Here is a 25,185-nt window from a genome sequence, read left to right on the forward strand (position 1 = left end):
GCATTATGAATATCCCACTGAAAAGTGATACCATTCACACTGAAGAGGGGAAAGAAGAGTGTGGGCTATACCATGACTAGTAGTACAGGAGACTAAAACTAATCAATCACATCAAGAAATTTAGGACTCAAAACATGCACCACGTTTTGGTGAGGGATTTTTTTTGTTTGTTTGTTTCCCAACCCCCTTCTCCTCCCCCCCAAATAATAAATGCTGTAGGTAATGACCTCTTTAAGTTTAAATGCAACTAAATATAACAATGTATTCACATTCAGCTTTGTCAATCTATTACATACCTCCATAGCGCTGCATAGACAACTGCTAGGGTGATCAAGGCCAAACATGAAAGACCACTGCCTACTATTAAGGTCACTGAGGGTGTACCAGATGATTCCATGATCTGTAGGTTACAACAGTTAACCATGAAGGAAACCATCCTCCAGCAATTAAAACAAGTCAAAAGACAAAAACAGCAACAAAAGCAAAATGATAAAAGCAGCCACACTGTCACAGATAGCCTCAGTAATACTACTTATGAAGCAGGAGTCAACTTAATTTAAAAAAACTGATCCATACATAACTCTGAGATCTGTTTAATTATTGATACATTCCTCAGAGGCCTTTGAGCTTTAAACTGTCTTATAATACCTGCATGATATTTTGAAAAATAAAGAAAGCAGTAATATTACAATGTAATACAGACTATGAGGTTAGCAGAAGTTTCAACTAATCCTCGGTCACAATTAATTAAAATACATGTTTCTCTTGAGACAGTACAATATTTAATATTGTATATTAAGCAAACATCTTGGTTTCACTGGTTTCACGATAGTATATTAAAGATAATCCAGTAATTTGTTCTTGAATTTGGTTTATGCTTGTTGCAGAATTACCAAACTTTCTGACTTTTAATAACTTTTACTTCAATCCACTATTCTCACACAATTTCCTTGGGCCTCTGATTGGAATGGCAAGATATCTATGGCAACAATATCATGTCTGTCATAAAGAAGCTGGAAATTTAGATTATTTCATTTTTACTCTGTGTATTAATTAAAAATGAAAATAAATAAATGACCTTGAAAACGAACTAGCTTTCTCCACTGTAAAAGAAACTGTTATTGTCGGATATCGTGTAAGGTTTTTCCTTCATGTCTATGTGCTGGTGTTCTGAAATAGATATGGTATTTTCTAATACAAATGGAAAAAAACAACAACAAACATCTAAAAGTTTGGAAAGATACCATGCCTGGTTTACCAAAACTCTCCTTAAAGCCTCAGGAATGTATTGTAAATTGCATTTTATCAAGGTATCTTTGGTCTCCCAAAAAGGAGGTGAGACTGATGTACTTTTAGGCCAGATCTCATGCAGAAAGTAGCATTTTATTTCAACCACTTTCTTCCTAACTGATCTACTTTGCTATTAAAAAGAGTCTGAACATATGCTTCCATAACCAGGAAAATGAAATTATGCCTTAGCAGGATAACTACACAAGTACTTGCTTTTCAGCTATTTTTACATTCAATAGGAGTGTCTTCTTATTCACTAATGTCCCCTCTTTCTCATGAAAACTTGATTATTTTTCCTACAACATATCAACAGACTACACAGAAAATCTGTGCCGAAAATACCCAATGCAGATCTGCAATCTGTTTAACTACAGTATCTAGGGTTTTCCTACCAAGAGCAATAATAAAGCCCTCTACATTCCCCTGGAAAGGCTTGCAACCTTTAGAAAGCGGTTAAGTTAATAATTGTTCAACACAAAAGTTTTCAACACATTTGCATCACAATTAGAAGGCTTTCTCTGAAAAATTCAGAGTTCAAGAACATGCAAATTTCACTAGGGTTTCGTTATAACACAGAATCTGGAATTCATTTCTCTGAGACACTGTAGACAGCAGCAGACTAACATTTGCCTACCTGCAATATTAGACAATTCCTCAATGCAACATCTGAAATATACCTGAGAGGAAAGCTCGACCAGCTTCCCCCCCCGGCCGTAGTCCCCCCCCTCCCCCCGCAATCGCCTTTTACATTAAAACTGGATTTTTTCCCCCCTTTGTTACTTACTATTTCTCTAGGTTGCTGAGCCAAAATGGCGAAGGTAGAGAGACGATCACATAAGCATTTCGTATGGGATGCATCGGTAAGCACAGTTTTACATCCCTGGGTGGACCAGGTTCCCAAAGAGTCGTTTCTGCAAAGGAGAGAGAGAGAGAGAAGGGGAGGGGGGGGGGGGAGGAAATCGGGATAATTACGCCTGACCGCCAATTCCGTGAGCAGACAATGCAGTTTAATCGCGAGGAGCGTGTAGGATAGTTCCCGGACAGCGCAGAGGTACTTGTTGTGGGGCAGGACCGGCCCCGGCGGCGCCCCCGCGGCGCGGCCGGGCGGGGAGCGGGCAGCGGAGCTGCGCGGGGCGGCGCGGAGCGGAGCTGTCCGGTGCGGCGGTGCTGACAGCCCGGCGCGCTGCGCTGCGCGGAGCCCCGCCAGCCGCGGCAGCAGCCGCCCCCTGCGCTGCCAGCCACCTCCGAGCTTCACCAGAGCACTGCGAAAAACTCATCGGGGGAAGAGGGGGAGGCTTTTTCTTTCTCTCTCGGCATTTGGTTGTGGGTTTTTTTTGTTTTGGGGTGGGTTTTTTTTTGTTGTTTTGTGGGGTTTTTTTTCCTTACCGGCTCTGGTTCTGGCCTTTTTCTAAAAAAATGTGGTGGTCGGTAGTTGTAGTACCTTTTTACAATTATTCCCCCCACTCCCCCCTTCCTCTTGTGCATGTGGCTAGTATAAAAGCAGATGATTCTCAAACATCTGTCTGGGTTATGCCAGTTGGACCGGGAGATGCCGGATCTTCTGTTGTGATGGTTATTTTTGCTGAGGCTTTTTGGGTTTTAGTTGTTTTTAGTGATCAGCCTTAGAAATTTCACCCTGGAAACGGCAGCATCAGATGCCTCCAACTCTTGCCTTAGCTCCAGCAGAGGGGTGGATTTCAGTACAGCAGCACACAACATCACCAAAGAGACACACGAGTTCGCCCTCCAGACATCACTCAGTCAAGTCGCCTTTCCCAAGCTCCCTCCCCCTTCACGATTTCTTTTTCTTGGGGTGGTAGCACCACGCTAACCCCAAGCCAAAGCAGCAATTTGCTGGCACCTTTCACCAACCACCCCTAAACAAAACAAGATGATTAACACAGCCCACGAATTCAATTAGACATCCAATATGCTAATGCAAGGTCTGAAACCCACCCCAGCAGAACAATAAAAATGGTATCAACCCACGTTTTCTTTGTGCGGGCAAGGAGAAGGAGAGGAAGAGACATAAAATCATCTCTCCCTTTTCCTCAACTGCAGTGTAAGGGAAAATGATTTCTACAGGAAAAAGGGGGTGGTTCCAACTAAATCAAACCTATTATCTTCACATATGTTATATTTAGAGAACAACAATCAGATTTCTTTCTTCTTTTTTCCCCTCCTTTCATGTCCAGACAACAACTGCAGCGTGTCTGCTGCCAGCAGCAGTGTGTGCACTGTCAATTCCTGTCCATTTCACCTCAGGTCACTAAATCACTTGAAAAAAGAAAAACTAAAGTGGAAGAACCATTGTGGGGGAATATTAATTTCTAGTCCCTGTGATCACCCTTGTTTCGCCTCTTCTGCTTCAACAACCTACCTTTGTGAGTGATTCAACATGCCAGGGCCCTCATGCAAAGGTAATCTGTTATCCCAAGCCTGCTCTCAGAGTGCAGTTCACCCCAGCCCACTTCAGCATCTTGTGCCACTAGCTTTTGAACACAATCCACATGTAACCTTTCCATACTATTGTCTTCAGAACTGTATCCAGTAATAAAAGGGAAACAAACAACTGAGAGAAAATCACCAGTTCTTCAAGCCACTAAATCTCTCTATTAGCTTTCCTTCATAAATTGTGTCTTTCAGAGAGCCACAGACTAAATCAACATCTACTTTGAAAAATAGTTATATATTTTAAATTCTGAAGCCTTATCTTCTGGTTAACTTAACCAATGTATTTTATTAGCTTTCCTGTCTCTTATCTTATTGTGACACATAGTTAAGGCCAAATGAAATTAATTTATCTGTACTGATTAAATATTAAAGAATGAAAGCTTAAGATAAATTGACACGTTTTAAAGCAAAAGGGTGGTATTATTAATCCTAAGAATAATATTGAATACATTGAATTGACCCTATGCTGAAAAGCACTGGCTACACAATGTATACAGTTAGCACTGAATACTTGCAAATGGTGTCCAATGCACACAGTTAGACAAGTTCTAATTATAAAAGGTAGACAACCACACAGACCAGCTCAATTTAAAACAAAACATCTGTTATAATTATATTTAAATTAGCATAAATCATGCGCAGTCCACCAGATTTAGAGGGGCTCATTCTGTTCTTCAAGCCACTCACGCAAACACAAAATTCCAGTCATACATTGGATGAGCAGCTCACTGTTCTCCTATATTGCCAGGTATTATAAATATCCTACAAATTTTGCAGAACTTGAATACTACTGAAAATGTTAATGGACTTTCCAAAAGCACTTTGAAATGAAGAAAGAGCTCTAAACGAATTTAACAATAAGACATCCACTGACGGCAGGAGCAGACACAGTCTAGTATGCACACTTTTTACATTTCATTGTTCATTTTTTCAATGATACACCTCAATTTCTTGTCTAGCAACATTATATTCGAATATGTAACAGATGAAAATTCGGTGATTAAATATGGTCTACCTCTCCTTTCTAACCAATGAGGAAAAAAAAAGAAAAAGAAAAAGCCCCATTATTAAATACATTTGTAGCCTCTTGAAATGATGGCTGACAGAAGCTGTGCAGAATGTTATACTAAGTTCTTGAAGAAGATGGGATAATGAGAAGAATCCAGAAGAAAAGTGTAACTGAAATTTGTTGCACGATGCCCATGTCCGCAGAACAGTAAATGTAGGATTACTAACTCACTCAGAGATGCTGGACATTTTGACTTGCCAACAAAAAATCAGTATTTGATTTTAGGTATAAAGTAAATAAGGAATGGAAATATGCAGTTTAAACAGCTGTATTATACTTAGTACATCTCAATGCTACATGTTTTATTAAGTCCTCTATCTATGATCTACCCCTCTTGTAATGCAACTCTTCTGCACCATTCAGAATCTATCTCATATTTGGAAGTTTAATTTCTTTTGGGTGTGATTTTCTTTGACTATAAGCCTAACATTTGGGGTTATCATATGAATATGTAAAAGGACACCAATTATTCCTGTGGATCTTTCTTGTTATGCAGAAAGCTATAAAGGAGTGACAGGTACTTTTAACACACGTTCTATTTATATCAGGGAAAATTATAAAATTGAAATTACGTAGCAACTATAGATGCAAGTTCATGCCCATTATTGGCAATTTTGTATGGTTCCACTGAGCTACAGATGATTTAATCAACCTGGCAGAGTTCCCATTATATAAGCAAAGGAATTCCCAAGAAGTATAGATTCACCATTGCAGATTCTGTGTCATCCTGCAGATGAAGCAGTGGAAAAAAAGAAGCAGAAGCAGGGAAACAGGGTAAAAAATCTAAGTACGACTTAATTTGGGTCCATGGATCTATGGCTAACACGGCACAAAAAATCTCCAACCTTAAAAACCTTAAAAACCAAAAGAACCTCAGCTCTAACCTTTGACTACGAGTGAGTCAGTCTCAGAGTAGTCTTACACTTAGTGGAATGCGAGAGTGTCTTTTCAAAACCCTTTCAGAGCTTAATGTAAACTTCTTAGTTCTAATCAAGAATTGACAACATACTGTGCAATGAAAACAATGACCAAATGATGTACAGAAAGTTATTTTAATTGTGTATGATACAGAAGAAATAACATGATTTTTATGCTTTAATAAGGTATTATGCAATATTGCATGATATATAAGTGATGCTCACTACTGAAAACAATTATATGACTGTCTCAGATATTAAAATGGAAATCTAGTTTATAGGATAGGAACATTTTTGTAGAATAGAAGTTTCATTCACAGACATATCTGCCAATTTAACATAGCCTGATGATTAAGCCACATTTGATATGCTAGCCACCTTTTCCCTTATTTTGCAGCATTTTTCTTGGTCTCTTGACACAGTTTACCACTTACTATTGACATATTTTGTTGAAATTAATAATACATATGTCTTACTAATCACATTGTTTTGTCTACTTTAACATATTGATGAATAAAAACCAGCTATGACATTGGTGTCAAAGCCACTCACTTAGTAAAGGATTTCACCTGATATTGTACCATGTCTACTTTATTATTTATTTTGCAGAATTTTTTTCAAAGTGGTTTGTTGTTTTGGTTTGGTTTGTTGTTTTTGCTTAGTTTTGTTTTAGTTTGGGTTTTTTGTGTTGTTTTTTTTTTGGGGGGGGTTGTGTGTTTTTTGTTTGGTTGGTTTTTGGGTTTTGGATTTTTGGGGTTTTTTGGGGGTTTTTGTAGGGAGAAGCTCTGACACAGAGAAAAAGGAAAAGTACTGTTAACAATCCTGTTAATTATTTTTTACATACTGGCAAACAGTGATCCCAATAGTTATCTGGGTTTTGATCAGCATGAACGAAGAGTTAACATCTTGGCTATACATATACGGTGACAGCTTACTTTAGTAATTTCTTTGATGTTTGATAACTGTGTTAAAGTAGGATGAGAAACCTTTTTTACCATTAATCTACACTACTTAAATGACAGCAAGAAGTATTTATGAACAGCTTTGCAGAATGCAAACCACACAGAAGGTAAGCAATTATAGTATTATTTCTCCTAAAATAATTTTAGTTCTCTCCACTTCCTGGATGTATACATTGTTACGTGTTTTTTTTCCTGTTCAGCTAGGTGCTGGTTTTCCTTTAGGACAGATTTGGCATTCTAACTCTAATCACAGTAAAAAATGGCATATAACGATGAGAAGCACATGAAAAATGCAGACATAAGAAATTTTTAGCCCAGTAAACAATAGCAAAGAAGCTCATGGGCCCTTATGAGCAGCAGCTTATGTACATCATTGGGTCTATTCAGATGTGCTGGCTGGCACATTAGTGAAGATAAAGTCCTTCTAACACCTGCTTATTTCTCTACACCTGGACCTAAAATCCCAGACAAGCCATAGGGAAGGCTCAGCTGCAGGAAGTCTCCTTTCAGTTGTGCATGTCCATATGTCTGAGGCATGACCTAACTCTTAGTATGCATAATTTCTACTGTGATCAATCTTATCCGTGCCAGTAGTATATGGTAACATCTGGTTTATCTCCACAATGTTTCCCAAAGTTAAAAGAGAAAAGAAAAGAAAAGAAAAGAAAAGAAAAGAAAAGAAAAGAAAAGAAAAGAAAAGAAAAGAAAAGAAAAGAAAAGAAAAGAAAAGAAAAGAAAAGAAAAGAAAAGAAAAGAAAAGAAAAGAAAAGAAAAGAAAAGAAAAGAAAAGAAAAGAAAAGAAAAGATGCAACACACTTTGCTTAATAACATCACACATAAAATCATAGTTAAACAAAGTGTTTTTTACCCTGAAATAGTTACTTTGTTAGTTACTATGATTAACATTATGTCATTATGACTTAGGGCTTCTTTTCTCCCCAACACAAAGTTCAGTAAAAATAAATTCATTAAATAGTGGAAATGAAAATAATTAGAAGGGACAAAAATAATATGCCTTTACATGTCTAAAATACCAAAACTGTCCCAAAAAGGATGTCTGAATTTGTGTGGTATCAGATGAAAAAACTGGGTGATAAATCTTGCAATTGTATCTCCAACCAGAATACTATAGGGTGTTCATTTTCCTAAAGAATAAGGCTGTTTTTCCAATTCAAGCATTGAATTATTTTTTCTTAATGATATATTTGTGAAATTATTTTTTGTTGTCAAAGACCGTTGAAAACCTTGAAAAAATAATTTTGTAACTGATCTTTCTGCCAAGAATAAATCCAATTTGAATATTGAATTGAATTTGAATATTGTATTGAATAAGGCGGGGACTGGGAAAAGGAAGCTTCCTCTCACTGTGAAGAAGAGCAGGTCTGAGACCACCTGAAGGACCTGAAGGTGAACAAGTCCACGGGACCTGACAGGATTCATCCCTGGCTCCTAAGGGAGCTGGCAGATGAACTTGCAACTCTACTTGCCACCATATTTAAAAAGTCTGTCAAAGTCCCTGCTGACTGGAAGATGGGAAACTTAACTCCCATTTTCAAAAAGGGAAAAATGAAGACCCAGGGACTACAGGCCAGTCAGTCTCATCTCTGTGCCTGCCATGATCATAGAGCAGATCCTCCTGAAGGCTCTGCTAAAGCATGTGGAAAATAAAGGGGTGATCAGTGACAGCCAACATGGCTTCACCAAGGGCAAATCCTTCCACTAATCTGGTGGTCTTCTACAATGAGGTCATGGCATCAGTGGACAAAGGAAAAGATCATCTATTTGGACTACTGCAAAGCATTCAACACTGTACCCCACAACATCCTGGTATCGAAACTGGAATGACACCGATTTGATGGATGGACCACTAGTTGGGTAAGGAACTGGCTGGATGGTCACACTCAAAGAATGGTGATCAACAGCACGATGTCCAGATGGACACCTGTGAAGAGTGGTGTTCCCCAAGGGTTGGTACTTGGACCAATGCTATTTCACCCTCAGCAATTTTGCCCATGACACCAAAATGTGTGGGTTTGACACACTGGAGGGAAGGGATGCCATCCAGAGGGACCTTGACAGGCTTGAGAGGTGAGCTCGTGCAAACTTCATGAAGTTCAACAAGGCCAAGTGCAAGTTTGTACACCTGCGTTGGGACAATCCCATGCACAAATATAGGTTGGGTGGAGAATGGATTGACAGTGGATTGAGGAGGACTTGGGGGGTGATGGTGAATGAGAAGCTCGACATGAGCTGGTAATGTGCACTTGCAGCCCAGAAAGCCAACCATGTCCTGGGCTGCGTCAAAAGAAGCATGGCCAGCATGTCAAAGTAGGTGATTCTTTCCCCTCTGCTCTGGTCTCCTGAGACTTTCTGGAGTGCTGTGTCCAGCTCTGAAGTCCCCAACATAAGAAGGACATGGATCTCCTGGAGCGAGTCCAGAGGAAAGCCATGAAGATGATCAGAGGGCTGGAGCATCTCTCCTATGAAGGCGGGCTAAGAGAGTTGGGGTTGTTCAGCCTACAGAAGAGAAGGCTCCAGGGAGATCTCACAGTGGCCTTCCATTATATGAAGGGGGCCTACAAGAAAGTTGGAGAGGGACTTTTTACAAGGGCATGTAGTGAGAGGACAACGGGTAATGGATTAAAAATGGAGGAGGGGAGATTTAGATTAGACATTAGGAAGAAATCCTTCATTGTGAGGGTGGTAAAAGTCTAGAACATGTTGCCCAGGGAAGTCGTGGAAGCCCCATCCCTGGAAGTATTCAAGGCCAGGATGGATGGGGCTCTGAGCAACCTGGTCTAGTGGGAGGTGTCCCCGGCTATGCAACAGGGGTTGGATCTCAATGATCTTTAAGATCCCTACCAAGCCAAACCATTCTATGATTCTATGATGGAATGGTTTGTGTTTTTTTGTTTTGTTTTGTTTTTTTAAACAAATGTGCATCTGGCCTGGAAACCAGTTTTTATTCCAATGTGATTTAAACTAGATGAGATACTGAATCCCCAAAGTAGGTTTTCTAACAGAGCCATTGTAGTTATAACCATACATTGAGACTTTCTGTTTCTAATAATGTACAACTCACAGAAAGGTCTGAGGGAAGATAAAAATCGCCTTGGTTATCAGTTTGACTATTATATAGAGCAATTCATCAAATGGGGAGCTATGGAACTGAGTATTACTGACTGAGTACTAGTATTAATGTGTGGGGAAATATTTATTACTCTTTGTAACTTTCCTGTCCATACAGTTTAGGGCATGATCTAGCAAGCATTGTGCATAAACTGTGCTGTAATCAATAGTTTCCCTGTCATTAGCATACTGAAGTATTTCAAAGTGGAAAACAGAAAGAAATTCTAAAGGATTGATATGGCAAAAATGGGATGAGACAAATACTAGGAGCTTCCTGCCTCCTACTGCATAGTTCTGGATTACTCATCCTCTGCACTATTTATTGTTGTTAGAGGACCCATTAACGTTTTTGAACATCGGACAAACTATAGTTATTCAGATCTTTTTCTGTATTTTAAAGATCCTAATAGATGTACATTTGAATAGGAGTATTTGCCCCCCCTTCCCAAGATTACAGAGAAAATCTCCTAAGAGGATGATGATTGGTGCATCACAAAAATTGAGCTAAACCAATTTCTTTCCATAGCTTCATCTCTATCTGATCCTGTAGATGATCCCGGAGAAAGTCACATAGGAGTAAGTACTGGGCATTCCTGCAATGTACACACTGCCAAAGGGTGTAGGTATCTGCTGAGGATTTAAGAGAACTATGGCTTCTTTCCTCACAGACCTTCAGAATGAATGAAGCAGACAAAGGGCCACACATCCTTTCCAGGATATCTTGTCCCAAGATGATGATTTCCTAGAAACTACAGGAAGCAACAGAAGAATATTTGCATAAAAGAAATAATCAAAGCAAACTGGCCAACTTTACTAGAAAATGTACAGTGAATTGCTGTCTTCCCTCCTTCCTGATGAGTTCTCATTTATTAGCAGTCTGGATTCTAATTTTGTCTTTCATTTCAATACAGTTTTGCTAACTTTGTTCACTGTGAAAGGAAGATAGACCTGATAATGCTGAATGAACAAGAAAACAACAATAATGTTACATTTTGCATGCATGTATTACTTAACTGCCAGAACATGTAGAGACTGGGCTCTTCATTTAAGTTGCTGTAATGATGCATTTGGGTTCTTAGGGCAAAGAGACACTTGCTATCTTAAAGAGTATATTCTCAAACTTTGCAATATTGAGTTTAGTAGCATTTTGGATATGTATAAAATTGCTCCATTTCAATTAGGTTAATTTTATAGAATAACATTATCAGATGTTTAGTAGAAAACAAAGGATAGACTTTTACAAATATTTCATTAGATTTCACACCTCACAAAATCAGTAAAATCTTTCATATTCATTTGTACAGACCATATTTGTATAGATTTCCATACAGACTTTTTCAAATATCAATTTATGACATCTTTCACATGGTACTATTATACTTGTACAGGCAGTACTAGCAAAAATGATCCTTGTAAACTGTATATTGCCAGGGGCTTGAAAAGATTAGAGGCTCAGTTTTTTCTGGAAATTGAGAATGTCAAAGCTTAGATATAAGTTGTAGGTGTGTCATTAATGTTTCTTCCAAATGACAGGATTAGCAATGAAGCATAGTAGCATCAGTTTGAGTTTCAAGGCCAACTATGACCAGCAGAGAGAAGAACAATGTGAAAGGGAATTGATGAGGGGAAGAACAGAAGTGAGGCTTCCGCCATGTTTGCTGTTAAAACATCCTGTGCTAACCTACATTGAATGGCCAGATAAAACTAAAACCGGTAGATGTCCAGCCTCCTCAGAGAGTGTTCTGAATTGGGCTCCAGAGATGCCAACCATGAGGTAGGAAGAAAGTTAAGTTACAAAATGAAAATGACAGAAGCAAACATTTTAAGTGGTCAGGCACTGCAATGATACTCATTGCTCTGGTGATGCAGAAGGGAGCTGAACTCTCTTTGGAGCTAGATGTGTACATAATACCTTTCAAAATCTGAAGTTCAGTTTCATACAGAGGATGCCCATTTTATCTAAATATTCAGTGGCTTTGAGATAGAAGATGTAAGTTCAATTTCCTTCTTTGCATGAAGGGTGTTGAACAGATATTTTGCAGCAGACAAACTAACCCCACAGCAGAGTACATACTGATGTGAGTGTACACTGGGTGAACAGAACTATGCATTGGGCCTGAAGGTGAAGCAAAGGAATGACCATGTAACCATGGTCAGGAAGACAAGAATTGGCACCTGCATTCCAGTTCCTGCTCCACTCAGTATTAATCATTCAGCAGATTGATCAGTCAAACATCCATCTTACACGTTCTCTGAAGATCACAGAATCAAAGAATCACAGAATCTTAGGGGCTGGAAGGGACCTCGAAAGATCATCTAGTCCAACCCCCCTGCCAGAGCAGGGTCACCTAGAGCACATCACACAGGAACATGTCCAGGCGGGTTTTGAATGTCTCCAGCAAAGGAGACTCCACAACCTCTCTGGGCAGCCTGTTCCAGTGCTCTGTCACTCTCACAATAAAGAAGTTTTTTCTGATGCTGATCCTCAGGTTTTATACATGTTCCTTCATATCTTAGCTGCATGACTAAGAACCCTCCTGGTTATCAGCTTCTAATCCCATAGATATTGTGATTGCACCTGCTGCTCATACACAATCCTACTGCCTATCCTATAACTGTGTTACCTGTTGGGTTCTCTGAAGAACATGCTGTGGAATTATGGCAACTGGAGTTAAGTTGTCTCAGCAACCAATTTTATAGAAATAAATACTTTTTTTTCTGTCCACTTACATTTTGAAAACAAACTTAAGTCAAGGCAGGCTGAGATAAAACAAATGAACAGGCAAGCAAACAAACAAAACCAGGACTTGGTTACAAATGCTCAGAAGACACAAACTAAGAAATAATAGAAAACTGACATTTACGCTATTGATACGGAGTTTTGTCAGTAGTATGTGTCCCCTTTAATCTAGCTGCTATTCTGTAAAATATCCTAAACATTTAGTTTATAAAGAGTTCTATTTTCTGTATAGATTAAGCCTCAGGTTATGTCCTTTTCCTTGTGTAAAACACTCACTTTTCACAACCAATCCTCTTCTGTAAATCCTTCCTGGGATTCTAAACAGATCTAATCTGGTTTTCCTCAAACTGATTGATTTCTTTCTTATTCAGGAGATAATCTGGCCATCCCTCTTAATTAAAATAAGCATATTTTTTTTCTTCCTTAGAGATGTCTCTTTGTTAAATCAGATGTTATCTTGTGTACCTGACTGGCCAATTAACAACTGCTTCAAAGATTAATGCTTATCTCCCTGTTCTCTCTTTGGTGAGTCAGAGTGCACTCTTACTGAACCTGCACCAAATCTTTTATTTGTTATCAGGCTGCACGTTAAAAACACATTTGATACAAATACCTCAATAGGACAAAGGCATATTACTTGCTATCGGTTCTTGACTGAGATCAGACACATAGTAATTAGCCAGTTTGATATGAAAAGGGTTTTGTAGTGACTGATGCTTAACATCTTCAGTTGGATGTCTTTTCTTCAGTGAAAACCTTAACTACAGATTGTAAAACTAATCTTTCCCTTTCAGACAGTCACTGTTGAGTTATAATATCAAAGGAGTAATGGTGAGAGAGGGAATTGGAGAAGCTTCCTTATTCCAAAATGCCCAACAGCTTAGAGATTTGGTCATTTCTCCTGAAAAGGTTGTGAATTTTGCAAGTACAAATGAGAGCCCACTTTGGGCAAATCTCTCCTGTCCTAGGCAACTTTTCTGACCATTGAACTATTGGACAAAAGAGTTATAGTACAGGTCTTCATTCATGTGGTGTCCATGCTTTACGTAGTAGCCAATTCACTAAGTTAAGGCCACAGTCAAGACTGACAGAAAGATGACCTATTTATGAAACCTTATGAGAGACTGAGGTTCCTCTGAGCATATTAGAATAAAGATGTGGTGACCAAGCAGCTTGACCTAGAATGCATAAGGACTTCTGCATTTAGGATTCTATCGAGTTGTATGGAGACTGAAAGGAGGTTTGACAAAGTTCACTAAGGATTGAGGTACCTACAATGGCAGGTATCTGCCTAACTCATATAATGTCCGAGACTTTATTAAAAATGGGCAATGTGATAGATCTGTGCAAGCAGTTGAGATGCAGTGACTTTGTATATGCCTAGCTGATAGCCAGTGTAATGCAAGATAGCTAAACACACAGCTTTCTTACAGTGTTGTTTATGATCTCATTAAAAACCAAAACTAAGCAACTCAGATGTTGCTAAAGCTGATAGATGTGACATGCTTGTTGAAAACTCTCTAATTCACAGAGCTAACTTCTATGACATTATAAAATAATGCATGTTTTTGTCTTAATAATTTTCACCTTTTTTTTTTTTCTTTAAGATGTGGGAAAATCATTATGATTACAGAGTCAAAGAAAGTCAAGTACAGATTTAGAAAATGGAAGATCTCTTGTTAAAAGAAAAGAACCTGTAATAAACATCTCCTTAATGTATATTTTAGACTCTTCCAAGTTGCTCAGCCCTGATGTTGTTGTCTTTCAGTAAGGCTTACTACCTTAGATTTTAATGTGTCTACTAAACCTTCAGACTCAAAATGCTTTGAAGGTAGCCTCTTTGGAGTGCACTTGTGTGAGCTACTGCTTATCCAAGTCTTCCTGAGTGGATGTATTTATTGATCAAGTGATCAGTAAAGTAAATTACACCTAACTGACATGCTTTTCAATACTATTTCACACCTGCGTAGTGGTAATCATAGAATCATAGAATGGTTTGAGTTGGAAGAGACCTTAAAGCTCACCTAGTTCTAAACCCCTTGCCATGGGCAGGGACACCTAATAATGTCTAAACCAAATTCAGATTATAATTGTAATTTCCAGAGATAGCACCTAAACTCTTTCACTGTGTTTTTTGCTAGGAGTGTGTAGTACAGAGGCTAGAATAAGGAGGCATGCATCACACTGCATCATAACACATGAAAACATAGGATTCCAGATTTCATCTGGAAAATAGTGGGAAAAGAATGAGGGTCTGCACTGTGTCATGTCTGAGCAGTGAACTTTCCATACCAGAGATCGTGCTGTCTCAATTGTATAAGGGCACATGTTGCAGGGGCGACCATTTGTGGTGCACAGGGTCCAGTGGATTTTGTGGACATGCTCTGAATTTGACCTGCACACGTGCAATATATCTGATGCATCCAGAATGCAACAAAGAATTTGTAACAATCACATATCTGGAAGTTTCAGAAAAATTTACTGCCCAGAACTGTGGCAACACAGGATTTGAGTCCTCTTACTCCCCTGGTAAATCTATTTCATCTGGTCATGTCAGCCAGACTGTGTGTTTCAACAAATGTAACTGCTGGCATCAAAAACGATACACATCAGCTAAGAGCTTGAATAAATTACTTATTTTACAGTCTAAAAATAAAAAGAAAAAAGGCAGAGAAGGTGTTGGGGAGTATGTACAAGAAGAATTCCTGACACTCCACAGGTGCAGGGGTTGTAACAATGGGCTTGTCTTCTGTGGGCTGGCAAAACTGGCGTAGTCTCCAGCCTTCCTGTATGGTAGAAATGGACTAAAAGAACTGCACTAATAGTCTACCCACATTACAGAGTACCTTTCAGCTAAAGCTTTAAAGCAGAGAATAAAGTGTCATCCTGAATCTCAACATTAGGCACAGAAAAATTAAGAGACATCCCTAGGACTCAAAGCCAAAATAAAATGCAAAGGTAAATTGCTTCTATGCTCAAAATGAAATGAAACCAATCACAGTGTTATATTTATTTCCTTCTATCTCTATATAGATATCTCATGCACTATATTTGATGCTTATAACTATATAGTATATAGAATATTGAAAGTATACATATCTAAAAACATATACAGTCATATTATTCAGTTAATGTTGCAGTTTTTGCAGAATGGAATCAACTCTCATTGTGATATCTGCGAAAGGCTTATCATGGTCTCTGCCTGTGATGTGTCACATAGATGTGGCATGATTCAGTTGAAAGATTCAAATCCTAAGTGCCTTTCCCTCCAGTCAGAAAAGTACAAACTACTACAGTATCTTCTTACATGTTGAAGTAATTTGCATTCTATGTTCTCATGCTCCTTGGTGTTTTAAAAATGAAATAAATAAAAAATACAATTAATTTAGATTATGCTACTCAATCTGAATTATAAACAGACTACTTAGTACATGAAGCTTATTAGCTAGAATATATTTCCTAGAAATTACAAAATGATGACTGCAATTGCAATCATTGTCTGTGCATATATAGTATTATGGGAATGTCATGAATCCACTTCATGTCAGTGCATGTTGTATATTGATTGGTCCTGTCAACTTCAATGGAGAATTCTCAGTATAACTCACATCAGAACCTGGCACTATATTTTGATCTCTCAGACAGCTAAATGATATCTAAAATTACATATAAGCAAACATCTTTCTATTGACTACGCATTGGAGAAAACTTATGTATGTATTTTAATTTTAAAATGCTAGAGCATGTCAAGTGCATGATGTGTTCTTCAGTTATATTAGTTTCTGGCAGGGGTTTTAAAATAGCAAAACAGAAAATATGACTATGCTACTCTAAAAAAGTCTATTCTATTCCCACATTTTGAGCATGGTATGCAGTTCTGCTCTGTTCCTATCTCAAACAGAATTAGTGGAACTAGGAAAGCTACAGAGAAAGGGGATGAGGTGACAGAAGATAAGGAGCAGGTTCCATAGGTGAGTCCCTCCAGTCTGCGGGCAAGAGGTGGTCAAGAGAAGTCTGATAAAGGTCTGTAAGAATGTCCCGGTGAAAATGAACCAGAAATTATTGTTTTTCCTTGTAACACAAAATCTAAAGGCATTAAATGAAATTAGCCTGTATATTCAAAACAAAGAATAGGAGGCATTTTTTCTTACAGTGAGTAGTTAAACTGTGGAAATCATTACCACGGGAGATTACAAATGACAGAAGATTATGTGAACTGAAAGAGTGATTAGATAAATTCACAGACAAAAAAGATCTTTTAAGACTACACCACAAGATAAAATATCTGTACGTCACAAACCTGATGAAGTGTGGAAGACATACCAGGGGAATTTCTACTAAGTGAGCACCCTGTTCTTGAAAAGTCTTCTAGGCATAAAATCATAGAATCATCAAGGTTAGAAAAGACCTTCAAGATCATCAAGTCCAACCGTCAGCCCTACACACCTGTGACTATTATTCATTTCCTGAAACACCATGTCCACCCGTTTTTTGAACACCGCAAGGGACGGTGCCTCCATCAACTCCCTGGGCAGCCTGTTCCAATGTCTCACCACTCTTTCTGTGAAGAAATTCTTCCTAATATCCAATCCAAACCTCCCCTGGCATAACTTGACCCCATTTCGTCTTCTCCTATAGCTAGTCACTAGGGAGAAGAGGCCAAAACCCATCTCACTACAACCTCCTTTCAGGTAGCTGTAGAGATCAATGAGGTCTCCCCTCAGCCTTCTCTTCTTCAGGCTGAACAGCCCCAGCTCCCTCAGCCTCTCATAAGACCTGTTCTCCAGACCTCTAATCAGCCTAGTAGCCCTTCTCTGCACCCTCTCCAGCACCTCAATGTCCTTCCTATACTGAGGTGCCCAGAACTGCACACAGGACTCAAGGTGAGGCTTTACCAAGGACAAGTGTAGGGGCGAAATCACCTTCCTCGTCCTGCTATTCTTGATGCAGGCCAGGATGCCATTGGCCTTCTTGGCCACTTGGGCACACTGCTGGCTCATGTTCAGCTGGCTGTCAACCAGCACCCCAGGTCCTTTTCTGCTGGGCAGCTCTCCAGCCACTTCTTTTCAAGCCTGTAGCACTGCTGGGGGTTGTTGTGGCCGAAGTGCAGAACCGGACTGAAACTCATACAATTGGCCTTGGCCCACTGATAAAGCCTGTCCAAATCCCTCTGCAGAGCCTTCCTACCCTCAAACAGATGGACATTCCCACCCAGCTTAGTGTCATTTGCAAACTTACTGAAGGTGTACTCTATCCCTCTTCCAAATAATCAACAAAGACCTTAAACAGGAGTGGCTCCTGCACTGAGCCCTGGGCTACACCACTCATGACTGGTCATCAAGTGGATTTAACTCCATTCAAATCAACTCTGTGGACCTGGCCATCCAACCAGTTTTTTATCCAGCAAAGTGTATGAGCATCCAAGCCATGAGCAGCCAGCTTCTCTAGGAGAATGCTGTAGGAACCTTGTTAAAGGCCTTGCTAAAGTCAAGGTAGACAACATCCACCCATCTCAACTGAGATGGCAGAGCAAGAGTCTTCTCTTGCACACCATCCTTCAAACCCCAGCATGCCTCCCCCACGCTTATTCTCAGCAGGCCCAGTTTTATCATCTTTCCCCCTTGAGCTATATTAATGAGCCCTGCTAATTCTGCTGATGACCCAGGATCCTTTTCCCCTCTGGTACAGTTGCATCCTATTTGTTGCCTTGTGTCTTGTATAGCAACCCATGATCAAAGAACCCAAAGCCCTGCTGATGACAACAGTCCTGGAGCCATTAATTCACCTGTTGGCTCTCCCTGTTGGCTCCCATTGTTGGAGGGATGGAGGAGTACACAACTTGTGCTCCTGATCCCTTAACTAGTTGTCCCAAGGCCCTGAAATCTCTCTTGATGACTTTTGAGTTTCTTGTTGCGACTTAATCACTACCCACCCAAAGGACCAAAAATGGGTAATAATCTGAAGGCCTCACCAGGGTGGATAGTTTACCTAAGATGTCCTTTACCTGGGCCAGAGGGAGCCAGCAGACATTCCTAGGCATGTGCTAACAGCCACTGTGGCAGGCAGGATGCTGGAGCTAAACTAGACTTTTGCCTGTTCAGCCCAGTTTATATTATAACTATTACTCCTGGTTTAAAGGTTTTGCTTTCAAATTAATCACATTCCAGCTTGCTGAGTGTTCCACACTGCATATGCAGATTAAACCCCGAACATAGTGCTGAGACAGCAGTATCTTAGCTGAGCCTCAATATACTGTTGAGGTACTGCAACATCCTAAATCTACAAAGTTAATTTCTTGGCATCACATACATGGATATTGAACAGAATTAAATCTTTATTGCTTTGCATTAACATTTTATCTCATATGAGAGGTAATTTCTTATTTCCTTAATTTTATATTGTAGAGTTGGGACTTTCCAAGTGTACTCATCACCTGAAATATTTCATAGTATTTTATCAAGATAGATAGAATATGTATGTTTGTATATACATATATAGCAGACTCAGATAATAGGTGTTGCAATGCTGATACTTGTTATTGTATCTCATCTAATTTTGATAGACTTCATAACGTCTACTTTTAGATTCACACTAACAATGACTTCTTACTTTTTATTCTCTTCATGATCTTAACTGTTAAGCACTTACAAAAATATTGGCTTCTCTTCTTCACAATGTTGCCTTTCTCTATATAAAATTATACCTCCTGACCCTTAGAATGGTCAGGTTTTCGTCCCAAACCAGTAACAACTATTCTGTATTTAAAAATGTCACTGCTTTTAAATCAAATACCTAGTAGACCTGCAGGGCTAGAGGCAATAACGAGTAAAGGGAAAAATTCTCAGCTTTCCAATTGGACACATAGACCTTGTTTCTGACCCTGCAGAGCTGTCAGCTATCAAACTTTGAAGTAATGACATTTTAACGAAAATGTATGGAGGAATTATTTTATAGGAACAGAAAACCATTTTTAGCTTATTTTAGAGAGTTTTTATTGCTCCTTTTTGGCCTATGCTTTGGAATGAGCAAGGTATCTAGATTTACAGGTGGATGCCTATGAAAATAGTATTAGAGAATGCCTTAAAAAGTATAACTTATTCCAAAGGTTAAATGACATAAATTCAAAAGAAGATGTTAGCACTTAGGGAAAAACGAAGGAAAGGAACACTCAGGGTCAGAAATACAGACATAATGGCTTCAGCTGCAGCTTCTCTTATGGTTGTGTTTTAATATCTAGTGTAATTTTATCTTTCCAGCCATCTCACATTAAAATTAATTAAAATGACTGCAACATTAGTTGAATTGAGCCATTCTTCATTTTCAATGATATTTTAATTAATACCAGTATGTAGTGCAATGCAAATTGGAATTTCTTACAGATTCTTATATAAGAGTTACAACAACACAAGTATTAGTACTCTAACTCTTGTTGTTAAAAAAATGTCTATTTTGGAAAAATATTAGTTCACTTGCTTTACAATCCCACACATTTTACTGTTCCATAGTTTAAATTTTCACAAATTTCCAATTTTGAACTTACTTAAACATATTAAAAAAAATCAAAATTAATAGATTTTAAACAAAATTAATCCCACTTTTACTGGAAAAGTTTGGCTTGGTTTTAATTTCAGAAACTTAAATTCTGGAAATACTGTCTTTCTGTGACAAAATTCAGAGTTTTAGTGTAGAAAATGGAATTTAGAAATGTCACAACCCATTGCTTCTCTAAGACCACGATTCAGTGTAATATTTAAATCTGTCTATCACTTCACTTCTTATGCCAGTGATTTGAGTACATTTACTCATATACTTAAGGGTAGTCACATGCTCAACTTTCTTGTGAAATCACTTCCATTTTCATTTCAGTATTGCAAAATATCAATGAATTAAGCCCCAAAGTAGGCCTTTAAAATGAGTAAGGATCACTGGACATATATTCATGGCAGAGATCTATGCTGCTGTATTAGATAATCAGAGCAGATCCTTTTGCACTTTTAATAATGAAAATCTTTAAAAGATGTAAAGACAATGTATATTACATTTTAACTTTGGCTGTGGAACATCTTTCTTCTTGAATTAATTATGCATTCAAATAATTGATGATTATAGCATCACTATATCTCGCTCTAATAATATAAATTATTAATGAATAAACTCATACTACATCAAATAAAAAAGCTGTAAATGGATTTATGTTAATTGAATATCTTTTTGCAACACCTATCAAAATTAGGAATCAAATCCAACTTAATTGTAAATAATAATCATAATCACAGAAACATATGCCTCTGTCAAAATATGTTTTAAAGGTGACTAGGTACATGTTATGTAAATCCTTTCCCTTATCAGCCACTCCTCTCCAATTTCTAAAAGAAAAATTATTTATAATGCATCTTGCTATTTCCACGATCTAGAACTATTTGTCTTGATGTTTCTCAAATAGTGCAGCTCCTAAGAGAAGTCCCTTTAATTCCAGAGTATCTATACAAGGTCACAAGTACAATTTGTGCTGAATATCCGGGAAGATTGCCCTTTATTTATTTGTTGACAACATCAATAGGCAATTAAATATTTGCCAGTACTTGCAAAAAAAAATCTTTCTTTGTTAACAAAAGCTCATGCTAACATTGTCCCACTTAATTGTCAGTCATTACTGTTCAATGTCATCAGGAAAGGTACATTTATTGTGAGAAATCCCAGTACAAGTCCCGGCAAAAATCAGCAGATTGCAAAAGAGATCATGCTGCGGTGCTTTCTACCTGTATTTCACAGCTCTTTCAAGAGTGAAACCATGTGAAACTCATGAAACGTTTCACTGCCCACATGAAACTTCTCCTGGAGAGAGTTCCATGGAAGTAGCTGCTAGAAAAATGGACACTTTTATCTGAAAGAAAATGTTATTGATGCAGTCGCCCTTGTGCTACCCATGGTGTAAAAGCGAGAAGTGTGGCATGAAAGGGAGGACTTATTGACAGGGCATTGCTGCAGATACAAAGGTGGAGAGGCAACTCAAGAAGGACCGTTGGCAGGATACCAGAGCAGCCAGGAGGAAAAGAAACACAGCAGTACTTGAACTGGTTGTCAGGATAAAGGGAAGCTTATTGCATAATGCCTTTGTGTGTGTTCTGTCCAACAAATTCTTTTATGTCTGTACAAGGCAGATGGCACTTTAATTAAAGGTTCTATAAACTTTCCCAAAAACATCTTTGTGATCTCTGTGTTCAGTATGTTTATGTACCTCCCCCTGCAAATTAACAGGTTTTCAAATATTTTCCCCTTATTTAACAATAATGCATGGGAGCTTCTGCTCCATGAATAAAGGGTGAATCCAGAATCACCTGCATCATGTTAATACATAATTTGGTCATGCCTGCAGTGACTGTGAAATACGCAAAGTGTAATGCAGAAACTGAGAAGTGGGATAAGAACAGGAGGGAAAATTGTCTTGGAGACGAAGAAGAAATATTTAAGATTTATCATAAATAGGTTTAACACCAATTTTGCTTGTAACTGAATTGCAAGCTTATGTTGCAGAAAGACATATTGATTCAGCTACTGCATTAGGAAATATTTTTTAAAGAGCTATGGATGCCCTTGATTTTAGCATTTTCAGTAGTGGATGTAACATCTTAGCATATTTGTTTTTTTCCCCCTTAAAACAAAAAGTATCAGGTCCACTGGAAAAAAGTTAATTAGAAAAACACCCCAAAACCGTAAATAGAAATTTATCTCAAATTATGGAAAACAGGTATGTTCATAAGTACATTTTCCTCAAAACACTTAATTTCTGATTTAACAATAAATTGACATAGATATTTAATCAACTTTGTAAAAATTACTTTAGAGATAAATGTAAAGACTCAAAAACCACGTGGTAATAAATTTCATTGGTCCTTCAAAAACAATCTGCTATTAAATCTTCTGTTTTCCTCTTGAAATTAAATTGTTTACATAGCATTTTTGTTTGTTAACTGAGAAAGAAAATCTCAATATACAAGACACATCACTGTTAGTGCAACTGAGACTCTGAGTACACACACAGTTGTGTATGCAATATTATACACATAGACAGTCCCACCTTTATGAATCTAAGTCCTTGATGGATCTGGTTCTAAGACTATTATGTATTCAAAATAGCAATTTTGCCAGCAAAAATGCGAATGACAATAGCAACCTGGTTGAAAGTTACTACTCGTGTGGATAGCATCACAGAATTTATACAAAATTGATCTGAGTATTTACTAATGTAGACAGCACACAAGTCTGTTTCTCTATCTGTACTTGTGTTTATAGATTTCCCATGAAATTGCTGCCAGAAACTACAAAGGTCACATTAAATTTTTGTGAAGGTACTTCTTGATATGTTGCCTCTGTCTCCGTGAGGCAACATATCAAACGCTGCTGTAAATGCAGGTACTATAAGCTGCGCTCTCCATGATGAGCAAGTCACGATATTAATGAAGGTAAGAGGCCTCCAGCTGTCTTGTGAGTCCTGCATTTTTCCTTTTAACAGCTATTGGCCCTTTCATGAATGTGCAGCATGCTTTATATGTTGGTGGACTAGAATAATTGCTTTAACTGTTACATAGAAGAGGAGACAATATATTACCAAAGCCACCTTTTAGAAAAGCAAATTTCTTACAGCCTCCAAAGGGAATTATATGAAAACTCATACAAATGGAATATGCATATTTTTATGACTCCAGCTATGAATTTACAGCTATATACAGTATTTCATTTTGTATTTACTATCAACCACAATTGCTCCTCTTTCCAGCTAATCTTTCATGTCTGCAGCTTTTCTTTGGAATCTCATTAAATTAAGAGTTCACTAAAACATTGTTTGATCATATTTCTCAACCACCTTTGTCAACTTATGAGTCAACCCTGCAACATCTGAAAGCAAGATCATTCTTGTGCTCAGTTCCTCTAAAATATTTAAAATATTTGTTTCCAAGAAAAGATCTATTCCTTCTCACCTTCTCTTCTGTGTCTTGAGGTGGTAGGCATTTTAATTCAAGACTAAAATGAAAAATAACAAACTCATTTAAAATAAACTATTTCAAACTCATCTGAGTAAGAGATGTGCAAAGACAAACATCCAACAGATAGAATGGTTGGAGGATATGCAAAAGAAATTAACTCTTAAGGACAACCAAAAGTATCCTAAACTGGGTTACTGGGATGGTACAACGCCAAAGCAGTCCTAGCTAAATACCTGGCATTTGATTATATATTGTTGAAAAACTCTGTGATCTGATCTTTAGACTTGGCATCTTCTATTCTGCTTGGTGTCCTAAAACATTCAATATTCCCCTTTCTGTGCAACTTAAATGAAAAAAGAAATTTAGCTATGTCTAGAGAGCATTTTAATAGTCTAATCGTCCTGCTCTACTGTAACTAGGCATTAAGGCAATGTCTAATTTAACAGACAGTGTTTGATGAAAACACAAAGCCACTGGAAAGAGTACAGAAGAGAGTAACAAAGAGGATCAAAGATCCAGAAAACACGATCGGTCAGAAAAGCTGTAAGAACTAGCGTATTTAATTGAGGGGAAAAAAAACACCTGAGAGGAATCATAACAGTTTCCTCGTATATAAGAGGTTGCCAGGAAGAGAAAGTACTGTCCTGCTATCCTTTTCCACCAAGACAGGAAAAAGAAAGGGCTGAGCTAGGGAAAATTTCCCAGCTGTAGGGACAGTAAAGCCTTGATCATTCTGACTCAGAGAGCTGTGGACTCTCCATCATCTCAAGTTTTTAAGAGCAGGTTACAGAACAGTCTGCTGGGAATGATCAAGAGGCCAGGGTAAGTGATCTTGAGTGACGTCCTTCACTACATGATACAAGCCAGTGATTTCTTCTGAAGTGAGCTGCATTTGACAAACACTCCTGAAAATGCTGAAGTGCCTTCCATTACCAATTATTGTAATAGGACTGTGCTGCATCTTGCACATTTGAGCACAAAGTTGGGAACCAGACAAGACAAATGCTTGACACTGTATCAGGGCATATAGAGACTTTTGGTTTTTTTTAAATTGTAATATGCTTGTTTCAAGATTTGTAGAGATGTGACCTATTAGATTTCAGAACTGAGCAGAACTGTTACATAAATGCAAATGTAAGATCCAAAGCTAGCTGAAGTAAGCAGAAGAGTTTCAGCTGGCTTTGATGACTTTGAAGGAGGTCTGCAGTGTGTGTGTATCCAAGGTCATATGTGTCTGTGTGTGTGCTGGGGAAAGCTGGAAAGAGACATTTGTACAACCATTTACCCTGACTTTGCAATGTTCGCTTTATGTAATTGACTCAGGCGTGTATTCAAACTGCCTACTTCAGAAGTTGAAGTGACTGGCATTTAGGCTCAAGACAGAAAAAGTGAAACTGCCTAATCTCTGGGGCAGACACATGCCAGTGAAGAGACTTAATCTCTATGCTTACATGAAACAGTTATTATAATCTGAATATATACTTTACGATCAAACTGAACATCGCTTTAAGCATTTGGCTCATCTTAGGAGCTTGAGTAGTGCTTCAACAGGAACTAAATACAGAAAATAAATCAGAGTATCATGACTCACAAAAAAAAAAAAAAAGGAAGTGAAGTTAAAACATTTTAAAGGTCATCT

The 25,185-nt window shown here is 38.2% G+C and overlaps 1 protein-coding gene across 9 annotated transcripts in view; it reads right to left on the reverse strand.

Moving 5' to 3' along the window:
- ADGRB3 (adhesion G protein-coupled receptor B3) overlaps positions 1 to 25,185 on the reverse strand; it is a 464,008-nt gene that overhangs the window by 99,924 nt on the left and 338,899 nt on the right. For all 9 annotated transcript variants that reach the window (XM_051613843.1, XM_051613841.1, XM_051613842.1 and 6 more), the window contains 2 exons: positions 2,075 to 2,201; positions 297 to 400 (listed from right to left, as the gene is read on the reverse strand). In XM_051613843.1, the coding sequence (XP_051469803.1) occupies positions 297 to 400; positions 2,075 to 2,201 (231 nt within the window). The remainder of the gene's footprint in view (positions 1 to 296; positions 401 to 2,074; positions 2,202 to 25,185) is intronic.

Source organism: Apus apus, chromosome 3 (genome assembly GCF_020740795.1).
Source record: "Apus apus isolate bApuApu2 chromosome 3, bApuApu2.pri.cur, whole genome shotgun sequence".
NCBI classification, from domain to species: domain Eukaryota; kingdom Metazoa; phylum Chordata; class Aves; order Apodiformes; family Apodidae; genus Apus; species Apus apus.